Source organism: Urocitellus parryii, chromosome 9 (genome assembly GCF_045843805.1).
Source record: "Urocitellus parryii isolate mUroPar1 chromosome 9, mUroPar1.hap1, whole genome shotgun sequence".
NCBI lineage: Eukaryota > Metazoa > Chordata > Mammalia > Rodentia > Sciuridae > Urocitellus > Urocitellus parryii.
Window position 1 is genome coordinate 13293458 of NC_135539.1, and position 20190 is coordinate 13313647.

Here is a 20190-nt window from a genome sequence, read left to right on the forward strand (position 1 = left end):
CCCCGTCAGGGCGACAGTGGGCTGGTGACATGACCCAGTAGAGCAGCCAGCTGCCACTCCAAATCCGGGGGCCTGCCCCTCTCGATCACCGCGTCTGCGGCTCATGCCCTGAGTAATCATGGCGCTGGAGGAACGCGCACCCTGGCCTCTGGAGCGACAGCTATCCCTTTCAACGGCGTTGACAGAGAAGCAGCCTGGATTCCACGTAGCCATCTCTACCCCTCATAATCGTGGCGCCAGCAGGAGCCGCGATCTGGTCTTAGCATCGTGGGCTCTACTTGGTGGCCTGTGCCCTTCACAATCATGGCGGCAGCGGAGAGCCCGAACTTTGGGCTCCGCTCGGCTGCGTCGGCCCCGCCTCATCCTGGCGTCATCAAAAGGCGCAGCCTGGGGAGGCGGAGCAAACAGCTGCCCCTCACAATCATGGCGGCCCGAGAGGGGCGTGGCGGCGTCCGAATGCTAGAAAAAGGGCTGGCGGCCCCAGAAGAGCGGTCATGTGACTAGGAAGATGGCCGTCTTTCCGTGGTAAGGAAGAGGTGGCGTGTGGGCTTCAGAGAGGGGCTGTCTCCTTGTGTCTGTCTCTGCGAGTATGGACAGCCCTCCCCGAGTCGTCCCGGCTGCTGGTTCTCCGCCGCCCGCATTCCCCAGGGGGGCCGCGGGTTTCCACACCCCGACTTTCCCGGGAGAGGCGGGCATAGGTTCCCGGCCGGTGGGGTCGGGGAGACTCGGCGGCCTGGCTGCGGCCAGAGCTGCGCGTTCACCTGGGAGAACCCCGCGCCGCCCGTCCGTGCTGCCCCTTGGTCTGAGGGGACGGCGGTGCGGTGCTGCCCACGCCCGAGCTGTCCGGCAGGCGTTGGGGCGAGACCCCGAGGCGGCAGCGACTCACGCCTTCTGGCGTTGGCTTCATGGAGGAGTCGCTTTAAACTGGGTCTTGCGGGATGCATTGGAGCTCATCACGCGACAGGCGTGTGGGGTTACAGTGGGGTGACGGGACCGTCAGGCCCCAGCAGGTGACTGGTGTGCGTGAGGAACTCGCACAGGTTGTGATGGGGACAAGGGGATTATTTGGCGACAGCAGACCTCTCTTGCAGTTGCTCAGAAGGGTCATAATCTGATCTCTCTGCAAATGGTGGGAAGTAGCTTACATGGGATGATGAACGAGCCAGAGCCAGCAAGTGAAAGAAGGTGCAGCCCAAGACCTTAGAAGTCACCCGATGCACCCTGGGTTTATGCTTGTGAAGCAGTTGACTGCTCCTTGTTCATCACCTGTGGCCTCCAAGGCACACTAATCGGTGCTGGATGCCCTGGTCCCCCTCGCCTGGGGTCCCTTTTGACCTAGGGAGGCTGGCCGGGCCAAGAGACCGGGCACACTTGGGGGAAATCAGCAAGACAGCGCCCCAAGTTCGAGAAACTCCTGATTTCATTGAACTTCTCTGGATTTTGGTATTAGCTCCAGGAGGACTGACTTCCCCTGCTTCCCAGTGCAGTTGTACTAAATTTTGGTGTTTGTTTTAAAATGTGAGGATTCCATGACCCTTAAGCACCTAGGTTCTCCCTGGTTCCTAATCTGGCTTCTCAGTGTTGGTGCCTGTTCCAAGGTCAGTTTCCTTACTAACTTTTGGCCATTTAAAGGGACTCTGTCCTCTCGTTTCCTGGGTGCCCAGAACAGCAGCTTTAAGGGCTCAGTAGCATTGATGAGTGAACAAGGAACACCCCCCCCCTTTGGTCACATGCTACTCAGGTACTGTTAGGAACAGCTGTGCTAGATCTTTGTGTAGAGGTGCTTTCAGCTGATGTTTATCAAGCCCTATTTTGTGCCAGGAAAACTGGGCGAAGTGCTTCACACGTAGCATCTCATTTAATTCTTAACTCCATTCCTCAGATGAGGAGATGGAGGCTCGGGGATTGAGCATGCAACCCACAGGTGAGCTGAGGTTTGGAGGCTGGAGATCATGATCATCATTGCCAGTTGGGGCTCACGTCTAACCTTGAGACTCATTGACTCTAACTCCTGGGCTGTTTGTGGCATATAGGGCTCCCCAAGTCCCATACACTGTCCTGGGTCTCCCCTAGAATGCTTTTTCACCCACATCTTAATTTTTGGCCCTGCCCAAGAGATGAGATATCCCATACATCCCTGGTCTCATTTCCTACTTAATCATCTGGTGATAACACATTGGAAAGTACCACCCCATGGAGCCAGGATTTCTACAACATTTTCAGAGTTTTCGAGGTTGTGTGAGGAAAGGCCATGTGGTCAGATTATGTGATTAGTCTCTAAATACTTGAATTGAAATAGCTGGCAAGAACCCTTTAGTGAATTTTGGTATTTCTACTAAAAGGAGATTAATTTGGTAAGTCATGCTCAATCTTCTGTGTATATCATCAAATATAAACAATTTTCATGTAGGGAGTTGTTACCTTAATGTGCATTGGAGCCACCTGATTTTGCTACCATGCAGGTCCTGATGTTGTGGTCCTAGGGTATTGCAACACTCCACAAGTGATGGGTTGCCCTTGCTAGAGAGCCACACTTTGAGTAACCCAGGAGTGAAGTGTTGGTCTTTTTTCTGTGGCAGCTGCCAAGGAGCCCAGTAGCGCTTCAGGCACTGGATCTTTGGTTCATGGTGTGTGTGTGTGTGTCTGTGTGTGTGTCTGTGTTTTCCCAAAACCAGGGCCATCAGCTGGGCCTGGAGGAAAAGGAAGAGTGAAGCGGTTTTGAGAAAATGTCCACTAGAGGTCGCTGTCAGCTTTGCCAGGGACTCTCAGATGAAAGAAAACACCACTTCCAGTCTCAAACCACAGGAAAGGCAGAGGACTGCAGCAAATTTGAGGAAATAATGGAAGTGGTTGAAATTCAAATTGTAGTTGCCCAGGGGTTTTCAGACAAGGAAGACTTTTGTTTAAAAAAAACATTATTTCTGGAAGTAGTTTTTTCCACTCACGTCCCAACTTTTAAAAAATATCATTTCAAAGTTTAATTCTGTTAAATAGACAATTGGCTACACTTTTTTTTTTTTTTTTTTTTAAGGCAGGATCTCACTATTGCTGAGACTGGCCTCCAACGTGTGATCCTCCTGTCTCATCCTCCTGAGTCCCTTGGATTACAGGAGTGGGCCACAATGCCTGGCTGACAGATGCTTTATTTCTAAGGTTTTGAGATGACTTATAATCTGTAGAACTATTGACTCTGTTACTTGCTGCTGTCAGCTTTGACAAATTTCCAACACTGAACAGCCCCATCTTCTGAAAAATGTCAGTGATCACCGTCCGCCAGATAGAGCTGATTAAAGGGAGTGGAGGTAAAAGGCTTGACCCCGAACCCTGCGTATGATCAATGAGAACTCTTATGGGTCGCAGGTGGAGTCGTGGCGTGTTGACCCTTTCCAGTTGTCTGTCGATTCTGATAGGAACAGGAAACACATTTACAACCTAATTTCCAGTTGTATTACATTTTCTGCTCATTACTTTTTCAAAATTCTATTTTCCTTGACAGCTAATAAAGTTGAGAGTGATTTGAAAAGAGGAAAAGTATAATTTGATGTTTTAAATTCCATCTTCATGGTAATGATTATTACTGAAATGTGTTTATCCTTGGGGTTTTTTTTTTTTATTTGTCGTAAATCAAGAAGGGACTGATCTCTCCTCAGTTGGACGGGAGCTGGTTAGGCTCTTCCATAGGGTTTTCATTCAGCGTTTGGAAGATGAGTTTTGTAACTGATGCACGGGGATGAGGAGGCCATGTATCATCGTGGTTGGTATTTTCTCTTAATAAAAGTCGAGTGTCCATCACAAGTCTTCCTCCTCCTTTGCTCTTGAAGCCAAATTTATTTTGAAAGGAATGGAAATAAGACCCCCCTCCCAGGCTGTGCCGTGGCATTTGTAGCGGTGGGCGAAGGTTTGAGTGCTGTGTCTCCTTCGAGTGTTAATGGAGTCACGACTCTGGGGAGGGGTGGGAGGCCCTTTGAGTCTCCCTTTTCCCTGAGGGGAGGTTGGGGAAGGGGCAGAGTTGTTTCTTGTGCCCAGAAAAACATTTTTTTTTTTCTGGGAGGGGATATTTACAAGTTGGAAGTGCCCATGTCCTTTGTTAAAGACAGTGTTTTGTGATGCTTGTTAAAAGCCATAAGGTGGGCTGTATTTAGGGGGCCGTTGCAGTAGGGGGGACAAGGGGCTCAGCTCCGTGAACTGGGAGAGCGGCCCTGGGTAGCTACTGGGGAATTGTGTGGAGGAGTTTCAGGAGGGGCTCTGGCCAAGGTGCTTCCTGGGGTCTTGCTGGGGACAGGCCCAGCAGTTGGATGTTGGGGGAGGTGCTCTTGGGGGGGATTCTCGGCTGTCACCCCTTGGAATCCTGCGGCTGCCCATCTCTTCCACCCTGGGAGCCTGCTCTGCAGCGGGGCCTTTTCTCCGTGTCCCCTGTGTCCCGGGTTCTTCACTTTCCATCCTCCCTCCATACTGAGTTGGCTCTCCCTCCCCCTTTGTTTTCCAGCTGCCCTGAGCTGATGACAGCTCTGTCCTGGCTTCCTTTCCCTCTGTCCAACTTCTTGCCCTCTGAGTGCTTGCAGGGTGGCATGGGCCAGATTCCTCTTTCTTCTCTGGACGCCTCTCCTGGCGCTCCCCCACGCCCTGGCTGTCTGAAAACGTGAGCCCCAGCCTGGCTCTCTCTGGCCCCACGAGGCTTCCTTCAGGCACTTTGGTGGCCCGTGCCTAGAATTCAAAATGTGGAGAAGCTGGCCTGGGAAGCTGGCTCCATCAGGAGTAACCCTTCATTCTGGGTCTGGCCTCCCAAGTCCAGGAGGCCTTGGTAGCTCTTCTACCTTCAAATGGATTAAAAGAAAAAAAACACCAAATTTGTTTAAATCTGGTGTTTCGTGTTGGTCTCTGGCAGTTTGTTCTGCTCTAGCTCTACCAGTGGGTGGTCCTGGGGGCTGCCCGTGTCCCAGGCTGGCTCAGCCTCCTGTCTGCTTGCCTTGCCAGGTGTTCCAGGAGCAGGAACTACAAGGCTGAATTTGCATCGTGCCGGCTGGAGGCTGTGCCCTTGGAGTTTGGGGACTACCACCCGCTGAAACCCATAACCGTGAGTCTTGCCCAGGAGGCTATCCGAAGGGTGTCTGGATCCAGGGAATCACAGGCTTACTGCTGGTCATTTTCATGGAATTACAGGAATATTTTCTGGTTTGCTAGTGGCAACTACTTTTGCTTATTTGAGTCAACTTTTTTCTTGTGATTGACCTTCCTCCCTTGTTTGCACCCCCTCCTCACGTTGGGGAGCTCATCCTGGGGAGGGGATGACTGTTCCTGGCCTGGATGTGTCCCACCTGGCTTCTTAACACCTACTTGGAACATTAGAATCACTCTAATTGCCAGTGGTGTGTGCTGTTCTGGGTAGCTTAGTTAAGAAGATGGTAAGTGGGTAATGAGCACTATTATCAGCTAGTACAGGTATCCTCACATCCTTGGAGGCTTGGCTCCAGGACCCGTGCATATCAAAATGCCCCATGCACACAGCCCTTAGGTAACAGACCACAGGTAATATTTGCATGCAACTGTGCCTTCCTCCTTCCCCTCTGGAAGTATTTAGAATACCTACTGCGGGGAACATGCTGTGTAGACACCTATTAATGCCATGTCCTTTAGGGAGTGGTGACAATGAAAAAGTCTGTACCTGTCCAGGACAGTTCTGTATTGAGCATCTCTTCCCCATCTTCGTGCACCCTGGACCCTGGCTGCTGGGCAGATGGCCTGATGGTCTTGTTAAAAGTGCAGGTTCGGGTGCAGTGGGTCTGGGGAGGCGGAGCTGAGGTCTAGGTCTACCCTAAGCTCTGGGCAGTGGTTTCAACACTGAGTAACAAGGCTGTACAGGCCACGCTTATCCCTGGAGAGGATCAAGTCTGAGCCTTCTCCACAGGAAGGGCTCAGCCTCTTGAGGTTGCCCCCACTGCCGACACCAGCCCCAACCTACGAATTGGGGTTCCCTTATGCCCTCCTTGGGTTCCATTACTTGCTAGGATGGTCCCCAGCACTCGGGGAAGCTCTTCACTGAGGTGTCCTGGTTTATCCTAAAGGACATTAGAGGATGCTGATGATCAGCCAGAGGAAGGGGTGTGCAGGGTGAGGTTGGGGGAGGCGGCAGAGCTCAGCCATCCGCCAGTCCCTCGAGGTGCCTACGTGCAAACCCCTTCTTTGAGGAGTTTTTAGGTAGCTTTGACAGCAGGCAAGGTTATCTACTGCGCCCCACCCCTACCCCTCGGGGAGGGTAGGGCTGCAAGTTCCCAGCTTCTGCCTTCCCAGGTGACCAGCCCCTGTCCAGGAGCCACCCAGAGTCTCTTCATTAGAGAGACACTCCTGTCAGCTAGGAATCCCCAGGGGATAGGGGCTCTGCATCAGGAACCAGAGGCGGAGACCTGGCCTGGTATTGTCACCTTCTACATCATAGTGGCCCCGGCCCAGTTGCTCCCTTCCATTAAAAGATAAAGCTGATGAGTAAAAATTTGAACTAGTTTGAGACTTAAGCAAGGGTGCATACTGGGGAAACAGGGGTCTTGCGAAGCCAGAGCGGGGAGACATTTGTTTGGAGTGGAGGTTTTCTGCAGAGGCTGGTGGGCTGTTTCTGATTGGTGGTCTCCAGGTGGAAGGCAGCTGTGGCTTCTGATTGGTTAGTGAGGTACCGGTGGGCAGGGTTTAGTGGTGGTTTCCTGTGGAGGCTGGTGGGCCTTTTCTGATTAATCTACAGATAGAAGGCAGTGAGTGGCTTCTGATTGGCCAGCGAGCTTGGCTTGCTCTTGGTGCTGGACTGTGTTTTATTTTGTCACCTAGATGAAACCCTTCTCCTGCAACCTGGTACCCATAAGCCCTTGAAGCCAGGAACAGTCAGGCCAGCATCCAGAATGAGAGGAGCCCCAGCATGTCCCCTGGGCAAGGGCAGGGGGACCCCTATGGCAGCACCATGCATGTTCCCCACAGGTCACAGAATCAAAGACAAAGAAGGTGAACCGGAAAGGAAGCACCTCTTCCACGTCGTCGTCCTCCTCCAGCTCCGTGGTGGACCCGCTGAGCAGTGTCCTCGATGGGACCGACCCCCTCTCCTTGTTTGCAGCCACTGCTGACCCTGCAGCCATGGCAGCAGCAACGGTAACATGCTGTGGTGACAGTCGCTGGCTCTGGGTCTGGTCTGCAGGGGTGGGTGGCTCTGTGCCTTGTTTGTAAGTTGCAGAAATCAACATGTGGGGCACAGTCAGGTCCTCCTCCAGGTGGCTGCAGGGTTCTGCTTAAAGTGGACGACCTTGGCCGAGAGAGGCCAGTAGAGATGGGGGAAGTCTTTCTGACTTATTGTTGTATCTTTGTTTTGTGGTGCTGGGGTTCAAACCCAGGGCCTCCTGTGTGCTAGGCCAGTCCTCTGCCATTGATCTACACTGTCAGCCTTAATTTCATGTTGATAATTCTTTTTGCATAATTACATAAGTAACTTGCTAGTTTTCGAGGTAAGAGTCCAAGGCTACAGATGGAGCCCTGTGGACCCCCCTTGCTCTGTTCTCCACCCTGGGGCTGCAGCAGTGTACTACATATTTTTCCATAGCTTTCTGACTTCTCAGACCATGAGGGTGGTCTCTGAGGGTTTCCATGCCTATTCGTGTATGAATAATAATAGTGTCAGCATAAGGCATGGCAGGCATCTTTCTTTTTCCTTTTTTTAAAATATTTTTAGTCGATGGACACAATACCTTTATTTTGTTTGTTTTTTATGAGGTGCTGGGGAATGAACCCAGTGCCTCGCGCATGCTAGGCAAGCGCTCTCCCACTGAGCCACAGCCCCAGCCTTGGCAGGCATCTTTCTGAGAGCATTTTGTGTTCAGTTCCCCCACCTTGTGAGAGGTGTCTCAACCCTCACTTACCAAGTCAGACGTGGCGGGGGAGCGATGCTAAGTCACTCTAGGCGGGGATTTAAGCCTGGCTGATTGGCTGCAGAATCCATGCTTTCAGCCATGTTCCTTCCTCCATTTCATATATTTATCTCTTTTTGTGTTTTTTTTTTTTTAAACAAAAAGCCTGCTGGAAATGGTTTAAATTTTTTTTTTTAAACTCAACAGCATGGCTTGGGAAGTTTCCTCTGATGGGTTGAACTCTGAGGACACGTATGACATGCTTGACTCCTCATTCCTGGGCTGTTTTGGGTTTTATTGGCATAAACAATATGCTCTGGGTTTCTTAAACATAATTGTGTCCTGTGCACTCTGCAGGAGAGTGTCCCAGAAGCTCATCACTGGGTGAAAGCAGTGCGTGTGTGAGTTTCTGGTGGCTGCCAACAGAGTGTCCTTCCTAGCAGTTTGCTTCTTGTAGCCTGGATGTTAGTTATTGTATTAACTTGGCCATCTTTTCAATAGGTTTCCTTGATTCCTAATGCATTTCAGCCTTTTAAAATATATATTTTGGCCATTTGTGATGAAATATTTTCATTATAGTAAACCTTTGGTAGTAAATAGTGGCGTACCCTCTAATCCAGCAATTTTGGAGGCTGAGGCAGGAGGATCACAAGTGTAAGGCCAACCTGGACAACTTGGTGAGGCCCTAAGTAATTTAGCAAGGCCCGGTCTCAATTAAACGAGGGCTGCCTGGTGGTAGAGCCCTTGCTCGAGGCCCTGGGTTCTGACCCCATGGAGGGTGAAGAGCACGGTCAGCCTTTAGACGGATCTGACTTACTGTGCAGTGGGGAACTACAACCTTCTACTTAAACTTAACTTTTAAAGGTCAGAACGACACTGCTGCTGAAGAAGTTGTGTTGCTCTCCTTAGGACAGCTCCAGAAAGAAACGTGACAGAGATGAGAACTTGGTCGTAGGATCGGATTTTGAGCCATGGGCCAACAAGCGGGGAGAGATCCTCGCTCGGTACACGACCACGGAAAAGCTGTCCATTGTGAGTACCGAGATGTTGTTGTGATTTTTTTCTTTGTTGCCCCAATTCTGGGCTCTCAAAGTTTCCCTTATATCAGTGTTAGTCTGGGAAAAATGTGCTATGTGACTTTAAAAAAAAGTCAAACCAGGGATGTGACAGTTTCCAAAAAGAATGGAACTGCAGAGCCTTTGGGGAGCTGAGGCATGAAGCGCGGAGAGCACCCGTCCCTGCAGGGCCTGCAGCCCACGGCTGGGTTTTCTCCCAGAGCCCAGAGCCCAGAGCCCAGCGCTGTTTCTTGGGCTGGCTGGGGGCGTGTGGACCTGGAGCTCACCCGCACTTGGCAGGCTGCTCTCGGCAGGGCAAGAGCCACCAGGCCAGCAGGTGAGTGCCTGTGGCAGTTAAGGTTCTGTCCAGTAGGTGTAACCAGGGTCCTCCCAAACACTGTCACCAAGAGTGACGCATGCTCCTCTCACTGTGAAAGACCAGGGCTGGGTCATTGGGGCTGGTGTGGCAGCTCCAGGTCGTCAGGCTCCATCTTGCTGCTCTGCTGTACGTCGTGTGCCTCATGGTCAAGGTGAAGGGAAGAGGCGTACCTCCCGTTGGAGGCTGCGCGAGTCCCTCACAGCCCTCCGTCCATGTTGTCTTGAAGTTGACCATGGACAGTGCAGGAACGCAAAGGGGTGCTGGGAAGGTGGCCTGCGCCTGACAGTTGACCAGGGAGGGAGGCGAGCCCAGTGGGCAGTGGAAGGCCGTGCCACAGGGCCCCCCTCCTTCCCGTGGTATCTCAAGCAGAATGACAGAATCGCTGGACTATTTAAAAAAAAATTTTTTTTTCTGGATGCACAGTTAATGCAGAGCAGTGATTCTCAACCTGGAGTGATTTTTATCCCACTGCGGTCATTGGAAATTAGACATTTTGGTGGTCAGAGGTACAGGGGTGGTCCTGGCATCTGATGGGTAAGGGCCAGAGCTGCTATAGGATGTCCCACAGTGCAGAGGACAGCCGCCACTAAAGAATCATCCAGCCCCAGGTGATGGCAGTGTGGGGGGTGGGAAACCCTGACGTAGAAAAGTTATAAATAGTTCTGTTGTGGCTACTGTCATATCAAAAATTTTGATGTTGGCTCATGCTGACACATGGAAGGGGGTGTGTCTTGCTCTTTTATAGACCCCAGAGCCCCTCTCCTTAATTATTGAGAGCCCTGAATTGAGTAGGAACTTGAATCTCCAGTGGTTCCAATGACCTTGTTTTCCTTCTTTGAATACATACTTCCATCTGGACAGGTAAGTGGCTATATTGCCCTAGATTTTAAAACTATTAATGAATTTTTTGTCTCTGCAGAATCTTTTTATGGGATCTGAAAAAGGTAAGAAAAGTTTGTTTTCATGGGAAAATTCTGCCACCACCTTTAATATAATTTTACAAGTGAAAAGTTTGTATTAAACGGTCCTGATGCTTAATTCCATTGAAAGCTCTAAGATTATAGATACAGAGCTGAAATACTCAGAGCAGAACAAAGAGACAAGATGGTTCCTGGGAGTAACAGATGAGCATCCTGTTTTTTGAGAGACGCAGGGGACTGCTGTGGACATAGTTCCTTTGCCCTAAGGCTTTGTCCCTGGTGAAACCGCAGCTGTGCTGGTGCAGGGTAATGCACTCAGTCTTGGCAACCTCTAGTGCCTGAACACAGCGGTTTTTTCTGCTGAGACTCGGTCACAATCTTTGGACCAGGGTGTCCTGAGGGTCTGTGTGGCAGGAACCCTGAGAAACCTGTGTGTCCAGGCAGACCCTGGCCCCGCTGCTGACTGCACCTATAGGATGGGACACGGTCATTCCTTTTCTGAAGTTGTCCTACATCACCAGGCGCAGAGGGGCACAGCCGGGGTCACATGCAGCTCGTTGACTTGCCAGGGGCAACCCCCCACCCCCAACTCTGCAGGCTGGGACATCACGGGAGAAATAGAGAGGGGGCTGATAGCAGTCTGGAACGGGTCCTTATTCCTAGTGTTGAAGATTAAACGCGCCAGAAAGGCTGAGGCAAGAATTGAAAGCAAGTTTTATTTAAGAAAAGGACAGACTTCTGTGAGAGAAGGCGCCCCAAAGTTGGGAGTCTGCAGGAGAGGTGTGTTTTGCTCTCTTACAAACCCCAGAACCGCTCTCCTTAATTATTGTCTTTCTTCCCCAAATACATGACCAAGGGCAGGGACCCAGAGGTTGTTAGAAACCCAGAGTGCTCAGGAGCACGACCCTTGGCTTCTGTTTGGTAACTGATCCTCGTCCTCTCTCAACCCCCATCATTCATTACCTACACTACCTGACCTTTGCCCCCCACCCCTCTTGGCGGAAGAATGTGACATCCTGTCCACTTGGGCCAGGCGGAGCTGCAGGCAGATGGCTTTGGGCAAAGAAAGCTTGGAGGGGGAGGGTCAGCACAGTTGGCCCATTTTATAGAATTGGTCTCTTAAGCTCATGTTCCCACCATCATCTGTCCCCTATAGCACCTTCCTTATGGGTGCAACTTTTATTCCAGGCTAAAAAGTAAATCACACCTGCCTCCGTCAAGTGCAAAGGGCAGAGTGTGGGGCGGCAGGAGCTCTCCCACCTGCTGAGGATGCTTTGGCCTGCTTGTTAAACCTGAAGATAGGTGCTGAGCCATAGTGGCTTGTGGGCTAGTGTGAGCCGTCTGGACCTCAGAACAGGATGCGGAGCCCCTGAAGGTGGGGAAGGGGTTCTGAAGCGGTGGGCCCTGGAGGGCAGCCACCAGCTGGACCATCCCCCTGCCTGTGGCTGGCCTGGTGTCCTTTCCTTCCTCTGTCCACAGCTCTTCGCTGACGTGGGAAATGCTGGCAGACCTGGAGGGAGACAGCATGTCCTGTTTGCCTGCAGAGAGGGCTTTGAGGCCCCAGGGCCACCTCTGGGCAGACCTGAGGCTGTTCCCTGCGGGCAGTGTGTGGCAGTGGTTCTCCGTGGTGCAGGCCTAGCAGGCCCAGCAGGCCCTCTGCTCCAGACGGCAGGAACAGGCCATGAGACAGGGCGACTTTACTTGCTAGTGTTTCTGATGGAACTCGGACTCCCCACAGGAGTTGCTTTCAAGATCTGTTTTCTGTGATGAAATCACTTCCCGGTGTTTTTAAAAATAATTTTTTAGTTGTAGATGGACACAACACCTTTATTTTACCTATTTTTATGTGGTGCGAGGGTCAAACCCAGTGCCTCATCCGTGCGAGGCGAGCTCTGCCGCTGAGCCCCAGCCCCTCCTGGCATCTTTTTTTTTTTTTCTTTATTTTGTGGTGCTGGGGATTGAACCCAGGGCCTTGTGCCTGCAAGGCAAGCACTGTACCAACTGAGCTATCCCCCCAGCCCCTCCTGGCATCTTTACTCACGATGAGGTGTGGCGGGAGGCTGCCTTCTCTTGTGGCTGTGGTGCAGGAGAAACGCCACCTGTGTGACGTGATGCCCTCTGTTTAGGCAGAGCTGGGGCCGCCGGGTCTGCGATGTCGGAGAAGGTCCGGACCCGCTTGGAGGAGCTGGATGACTTCGAGGAGGTGAGCATCCCCTGTTGAGCACGGGGTGGGGACTCTTCGTCCTGCCTAGCGAGGTCCTTCTCGGTGGCTGCCCTTGGATTATGGCTCAAGCTGCACTCTGGGCTCCATCCAGGGAAAGGTGCCAGCCGTGCAGTTGGCTGAGCGTGTGGGAGCCTGGCTGGGGCTGATTTCTGGAGGCGTCTTTTCTTTTTGTGATACCTGAGCCATCCTGGTCATCTGGGGACGACTCCTGACAGTAGAAACCACCTGGAGCCCCCTCCTAGGAAGTGGCCTTGTGCGGTACAGCGATCACAGCTTGCAGTTTACACATGGCCGCCCTGATGGCTGGACGTGGCTTTCAGGAATCTTGTAGTAGGTCTGCATGTGGCTCGTTTGCCAGCTCTTAAAAAAAAAAAAAAAAAAAAACAGGTAAAGCTAATGGGTACATGCAGATTTCTAGCTTCTGGAAAAGCCCCCCAACAGCTGAGGGCAGACATTCTGCACTGACCAGGGCATGCTCTGCCATGTGACCACAGTCCTCCCTGTCCTGGCTCACAGGTGAGCATCACTTCCTGGCCCCCAGACCCAGGTGAGCTTGTCCCCTGCAGCACAGCATGGTGACAGAGACCAAGAGCCTGAGCCAGCCTGCCTGGTCTTGCATCCCTGCTCCCTGCTGGCTCCTTCTGGGTGCTCGCACAGCTCTCCTAGCTGCCCTGTGCCTGGGTCCACCTCCCTAGGGTGTGGGAAGGCTGAGGAGCGCCCACCTATGCTGCTGTTGCAGGGCTTCTGCGGGTCAGAGTCTCTGAAGGGCTCAGGACAGCGCCCAGCGCAGTGAGCCCCAAAGATGTTGGCTGGCTTGGTTGCTGGTCCTGAGCCCAGAGGCCGCGGCTGGAGTGCTGGCCACAGGGCGGCCCTGGGCACTTGCCTCGCCTCTGCCTTTGTTCACCTGTGAGATGGGGATAAAGAAGAGCTGTGTGGGCTGAATGGGGGGCTTTGTGAGCAAGAAGGGACGCATAATGCCCATCCTGTGCAGGGTCCTCCGGCTCTGAGATAGCTGCTGGGTGCTCCGCAGAGTCCAGGAGCCCCGGATTCTTCCTAGTTCAGAAATGACCGTTGAGTCTCAGCCTCTGCTGGTCCAGGGAAACTGCTGAGGGCTGGAGTCAAACTCGGGAGTCTGAGCACCTGAAAGTCACCGGAGCTGGCCCCAGCTGAGAATGGGGCTGTCCCACAGGAGGTGGGGTCAGCACCCTGAACCCACAGGCACCTGCAGAACCACCCAGAAACGTAGCGCTGTCCTCCCTGCCTCCCAGCTCTGTGGGCTCCTTGCTGATCCCTTGGGCTTTTTTTGTCCTTGCTTCTCTCTGCTCCCAGCAGCAGTGGCTGCCGGTGGCTCTCAGGTCAGCATAGATAAGTGAGGGTAAGGCTGGGTTTCGCTGCAGTAATGAGAAAGCCCGTATCTGTGGTTTAACCTAACCAAGGTTTCCTGCTGGCTCACCCTGCATGCCCTGTGCTGGTGGCAGACATCGAGTTGCCTTGTGATGCTGCTTCTCAACATTTGGCTTCCAAGGTTGACAAGCTGAGCTGAACAGGGGGTAATTTCTCGCTGCCAAAGCCCAGAAGGAACACAGACCATTCTGCTTGTAGCTCATTCTCCAGGCCGGTCACGCAGCTGCTTACTGCAGAGGGGCAGGGAAGCCTCTGCCTCATAGCTCAGATGACCGCTTGGGATCCATCCACTTTTCCTGAGCCTTCTGCTCTGAGGCCCTTTGAAGGAGCTCTTTCCTGGGGAATCTAGTATGCGTGTGAGAAGCATGTGGCCCTGCACTGTCACGTGTATCCGAGTGCCCTCCCTCCTGGGAGCAGTGAGACTAGCCCCCCAAGACAGCTGGGGACAGGAGCACTGCTGTGTCTGTGAAGGGCCAGGCCACACATCTGCCTTCATGGCATGTCACCTGTGGGGGTGGCAGTGTGCTCTTGTGCCCGCAGCTTTTGCTGAGGGACCCCCTGTCCCCAGCACTCTCCCCTTGAGTTGGCCACTGCCAGGCCCAGCTGGCTCTGGGCTCCACGAGGTCTTGTCCACATCACTTCCTGCAGGAAGACTGTCCTCCTCCCATCCGTAGCCTGAGCCTTGCTGCTGCGTTTCTGCCGCTCTAAGGTGAGCCTTCTCCCTCGCCTAGAATGCCTGGGACATCGGCCGTGTCCCTAGTCGTGCTGTCGGCTAGCACAGCCTCCTCTTCCTTGGCCGCATGAGGGATGGTGTTGCTCTTGCCCATGGACACCTCCAGCTCGGTGAACGGGGGTTTCTCTCCACAGGACTGTTCCCCCTGAGCTCTCTCCTTCCTCCTCTCCCCTTTGCTTTGTTCTTTACTTTTTTTTTTTTTGAAACAGGGCCTCACTGTGTAGCCCTTGAACTCTTGAGCTCAGGGAATCCTGCCTCAGCCTCCTGAGTACCTGGGAACACAGGTGTACCTCTGGGCCCGACTCCCTGTTCCCCACAAGCACTTATCTTAAACCCCAGTGGTGTAGGGAGACTGTCTCTGTGCCTGAGCATCTGAGCAGAGATGTTTGTACACCCCGCCTTCAGTACCACACCTGGCCCATGTCGGCCCCAGTCGGTGGGGAATGAGGCCAGTCCTGTCCCACTCACCAGAGCACAGGAGGCAGGGTCCCCAGAATCATGCCATTCTTAAAGAGACGGAGCTGTGTAACTCAGGCCCCGCCTGCCTCCAAGGCCTGCCTCGGCCCCTGCACTCCACTCCTGGGCAGAAAACCCGAAGAGCCTCTGATTGCAAAACACAGCTGTCTGTCCTGGTAGGGCCATGAAGGGTGTTTAGAGGTTGCAGCTGTACTCGGTTTTTTTAATGGAGGTGGTGGTCAGAGTTTTCCCTCTTCTTTCTGTGCCTACCCCTTTGCCTTCCACCCACAGGGATCCCAAAAGGAGCTGTTGAACTTGACTCAGCAGGATTACGTGAACCGCATAGAGGAACTCAACCAGTCACTGAAGGACGCCTGGGCCTCTGACCAGAAAGTGAAGGCCCTGAAGATCGTCATCCAGGTCAGGTCTAGTGCCTCCCACCCTCTCCAGACTTCAGGGTCTTGCCCTCATTTATGTACCTTTTTTCACATACTTCCTTTGAAAGGCTATGATTATGAATCTGTATTTTTATGAAATGACTAATCCCAGGGCCACTATGTGCAGCTACACAGGTTGTACACTGTACAATTCCAGGAAGCACTCCTGGATGCTGGATTGCAGAAGAGATGGTACCCCCTGGGTTACGCTGTATGTGAGTCCTGGTACAACTATTCTGACATATTTATGACTTGCATACACTAAAGATTATTTTCTTTGGAGGGGCGGGTACCAGGGATTGAACTCGGGCGCACTTGACCACTGAGCTACCTCCCCAGCCCTATTTTGTATTTTGTTTAGAGACAGGGCCTCACTGAGTTGCTTAGCACCTTGCTTTTGCTGAGGCTGTCTTTGAACTTGTGATCCTCCTGCCTCGGCCTCCCAAGCTGCTGGGATTACAGGCATGTGCCACCATGCCCAGCTCACACTAAAGATTTTTGTATACCTTCTGTAGGGCTAGTTTAGTGGTCATGGATTCTTTTTATTTCCTCTTCAGTTCTGAATGGTAGCTTTGCTGGCTTTTAGACTCTTTGAGTTGAAGTCAGGATGAGCCTGAGTCTACCTCTAGTTGTGAGGTGATGTTCTTCTCTTGAAGCTTTCGATATTCAATCCTTGTTCTCTGTTAGGCATTCTGATGATGGATGTGTATTGGAGAGATTCTTGTGAATCTTGTCTGTTTGGGCTTCATATTTTCTGTACATGGATATCCATCTCATTCCTGAGGTTTGGAATAGGTTCCTAATGCTCTTAGCCTGTATTTCTATACCCTCTGTCTCACTGACTCTTAATTTTGGTCTCTTAATGTCCCAGTGTTCGTGTGTGTTCTGATCATGGTCTTTAATTTGTCTTTACTTAGTGTTATAGCCCCAAAGCCCTGTCTTAAGGCCTCAGGTTCTGTTTTCTGTGCAGTGTAGTCTGCTGATATCACAAGTGGATTTCTTATTTGATTCACTGTGCCTCATTCCCAGGCATTCCGATTGATTTCTTTTCAGAGTCTTTGCTGAAATGGTCTTTGACCTCCTGTAATTACTCTTAATTGATTCCTTAATTCATTCCTTAGGTCTTATTTTAGCTCATTAATCATTTTAATCATCGGGTTTAAAGAGCCTGCCTTTGGCGTCCCGTCCCCTCCATGTCCGTGTGTCCTTTGGCTGGACTGTAACTCGAGGAGACTTGTTTGCCTGTTTCCTCAGACTTTCAAGGTCTGGGACTTGGGCATCTGTTGAGATGGGTTCCTCCTTCTCTGTGAGGACGTCTTCTGGTGTGTGGTCACCCGTTGTCTTGAGTCCTGCATCTGGTGTTTCGGATCTGACGAAGGCTCAGTGTGGCTCCACTGCAGTTCCCGCCTCATGGCCTCTGTGCGCAGCTGCCGCCGTCCCCTCCTGCACGGCCTTGGCACTGTGCTCCTGGGAGCTGTGCTCTTGCCCCTCTGGTCTTGCTGTGGGAGTAGCTGTCCAGGGTAGGACCTGACGTTCCCCTCTAGTCACTCCTGCTTGGGGCCTGGCATTGGTCTGGGGCTCTGGCCTCCCCTGTCCTGAGTGTTAGGTGCTATTGAAGCTTGAGCCAGGTTAGTCTGCGGAGGGAGATGAGCCTTCACTCTGCTGACAATGGAGTCTCTACCCACGACCTTGGAGTGTGCCAGTTTCTGACCCGCCCCTCCTTCCACTCCCCATCTGCTCCACCACCTTTCTTCCGCACACAGCAAAGACTGACCAACCGTTTTCAGGCCTACTTGATTCTGCTGGCTTGGTACCTTAGTGATCAGGGGGTCTGTGTCTCTGATAATGTGCAGTTTTTTGGTGGGGGAGGATACCAGGAATTGAACTTGGGGACACTCGACCACTGAGCCCACATTCCCAGTCCTATTTTGTATTTTGTTTAGAGACAGGGTCTCACTGAGTTGCTTAGTGCCTCACTTTTGCTGAGGCTTGTTTTGAACTAGAGATCTTCCTGCCTCAGCCTCCTAAGCCCCTGGGATCATAGGCGAGTACCTCTGTGCTGGCTGATACATGAGTTTTTAAGACACTCTGAGTGGTCGTGCAGTGATGGGAACATGCCCTACTGTTAGAAGTGTGCTCATGGGGCTGGGAATGTGGCTCAAGCGGTAGCGCGCTCGCCTGGCATGCGTGCGGCCCGGGTTCGGTCCTCAGCACCACATACCAACAAAGATGTTGTGTCTGCCGATAACTAAAAAATAAATATTGAAAAATTCTCTCTCTCTCTCTCTCTCTCTCTCCCTCTCTCCCTCTCTCCCTCTCTCCCTCTCTCCCTCTCTCCCTCTCTCCCTCTCTCCCTCTCTCCCTCTCTCCCTCTCTCTCTCCCTCTCCCTCTCTCCCTCCCTCTCCCTCTCTCCCTCCCTCTCCCTCCCTCTCCCTCTCCCTCCCTCTCCCTCTCTCTCTCTCTCTCTCCCTCTCCCTCTCTCTCTCTCTCTCTCCCTCTCCCTCTCTCTCTCTCCCTCTCCCTCTCTCCCTCCCTCCCCCTCTCACTCTTTCTTAAAAAAAAAAAAAAAAAGTGTGCTCATTAAATCCTCCATGCTGGGGAATCTGCTAATCCATGAGAACCCCTGGTCACAGGGCAGGTCCTGGAAGGAAAGCAGCTTATTCTGGTTTTTGACCTTGAAGATCATCCTGTCTTGGCAAAACGTGCCCAGAAGTGCACGTCCGAGGGATCATTCACAAGCCACTGTCCTCAAGGCAGAGTTGAGGATTTCTGAAGGGCCCCTTTTAAGAGCCATGTAGTTGAGAGCACAGGCCTCACTGTCACTTGACATTGAAAACGTGGCACTTGTCTTACCTGCCTCTTGTGAGGATGGTTTGGAGGCCCAGGGGCCTCCGCCAGGCCCTTGGAGTGTTGGGGGCTCCATGTAGCAGGGGTGCGTCCCCACAGCTTCTCGTCAGTCTGTTGCTCTTCAGCGCCCGGCCTTAGTTCATGAGTAAACAGCCCTGACGCTGGTCCCCCGCTGCCCACGAGGGGTCACCTGCAAGTGGCCAGGTGAGCAGCTCTATGCTGAGAAGGGCTTCTGTAAGCAGCGTCTCTCTGCGATGGTCGTGGCTTAGAACTGCGCTCGACATCTGGAAGAGATTCAGCTCATGTCCTCTGAAGCAAAGGGACCGTGAGTGCCAGTTACGTCCACATCTGCTTGAGTGCCGATGCTGCGCACTGAGGGCGCAGCGTGGACAGGTGAGGGGAGCCCGTCTCCTTTCTCTGTAGCAGGGTTTTTCTGTGAGGAAGCTGGCGACTTGCTTAAAGTAGATTTTACAGGTCACAAAGTCCACCGAAGGGCTGGGCATGTAGCTTGTGGGTAGAGCACTCGCCCCCTTGCACTTGGCCTGGGTTCCATCCCCAGCACCCCAGGAAGAAAAAGTCCACCTGTTCTAAGTGTGAAATCAGTGATTTTCAGTAGGTGTCTAGAGTCGGGCAGCTGTCGCACACGATCCGGTTTTGGAGCCTTTTCCTAGTCCCCAGTTCCCTCAGGCCTATTTGCATTTAAACCCTGCTGCCATACCCAGCCCCAGGAACCCACAGACCGCCTGCTGACCTCACCGTCCTTTCCTGGATGATTCATGCGTGAGGGCTCTGTTGGTACCCAGTCCTTGGCATCTGGCTGCTTTTGGTTTAGCTTGATGGTTTTGAGAGTAGTTCGTCTTGTGGCGTCTGCACTTTGTGCTTTTTACTGCTAGGTAGTACTCCATTGTCTGGATGACCACATTTTGTGTATCCACAGACAACGTTGATGGACATTGGGGTTGTTTCCACTCCGATGTTGAAAAATACTGCCAGGAATGTTTGCACACGAGTATTTGAACTTATGTTTTCATTCTTATGGGTAAATTCCTGGGAATAGGCTTGCTGTCGCATATGTTAAGTTTAATTTGTTGAGAAAGAAACTGTTCAACTGTTAGGGAAAATAGCACCATCTATGCTCCTATAAGCAGGGCCCAGGGGCCCTAGGTCCCCCACATCTCCAGCACCACCATGGTCCACCCGTTTAGCCTAAGCAGCCTAGTAGTCTGAAATATCTCCTCATCCTGCTTTGGATTTACAAAGCCCTGATATTAATGATGTGGAGTTTATTGTGCTTATTCGCCATTTGCATATCCTCATGAGTGAAATGCCTATTCATGGCCCACCCCTTTTAAAAGTGGTATCTTGTTGAGTTGTAATAATCATATATTCCTTTTTTTCTCTCCTTTTTTGTGCTGGGGATGAAACCCAGGGCATGGTGTGTGCTAGACAAACGCTCTACCACTGAGCCCATATACTGTTCTCTTTGGTACTGGGAAGTGGATGAACCCAGAGGCACTTTACCACTGAGCTGCGTCCCAGCCAACCCCCCATTTTTTAAAATTTTCAGACAAGTCCTCATTAAGTTGCTGAGGCTGGCCTTGAACTCGCAGTCCTCCTGCCTCAGCCTCTGCGTTGCTGGGATGGCAGGCGTGCCCCTGCCCTGTATTCCTTTTGGTTTATTTATTGGGCTGGGGACTGAACCCAGGGCCTCGTGTGTGAGGCAGGTGCTTTACCACTGACCTACATCCTTTGCTCCTCATGGGTTCTTGATGCAAGTTCTTTGAGTGCAGTCGTCTGTTGCTTAACAGCAGCGAGCTGTGCTGAGCAATGTGTGGTTTTTTTCCTTGGTGGGCAGTC

The 20190-nt window shown here is 52.2% G+C and overlaps 1 protein-coding gene across 1 annotated transcript in view; it reads left to right on the top strand.

Moving 5' to 3' along the window:
- The first annotated feature begins 443 nt into the window (after window positions 1-443).
- Vps35l (VPS35 endosomal protein sorting factor like) overlaps window positions 444-20190 on the top strand; it is a 99246-nt gene continuing 79499 nt past the window's right edge. Inside the window, exons 1-7 of the mRNA XM_026402461.2 lie at window positions 444-525; window positions 4975-5074; window positions 6961-7128; window positions 8787-8909; window positions 10231-10255; window positions 12358-12434; window positions 15340-15468. Of these exons, the coding sequence (XP_026258246.2) occupies window positions 509-525; window positions 4975-5074; window positions 6961-7128; window positions 8787-8909; window positions 10231-10255; window positions 12358-12434; window positions 15340-15468 (639 nt within the window). The 5' untranslated portion in view covers window positions 444-508. The remainder of the gene's footprint in view (window positions 526-4974; window positions 5075-6960; window positions 7129-8786; window positions 8910-10230; window positions 10256-12357; window positions 12435-15339; window positions 15469-20190) is intronic.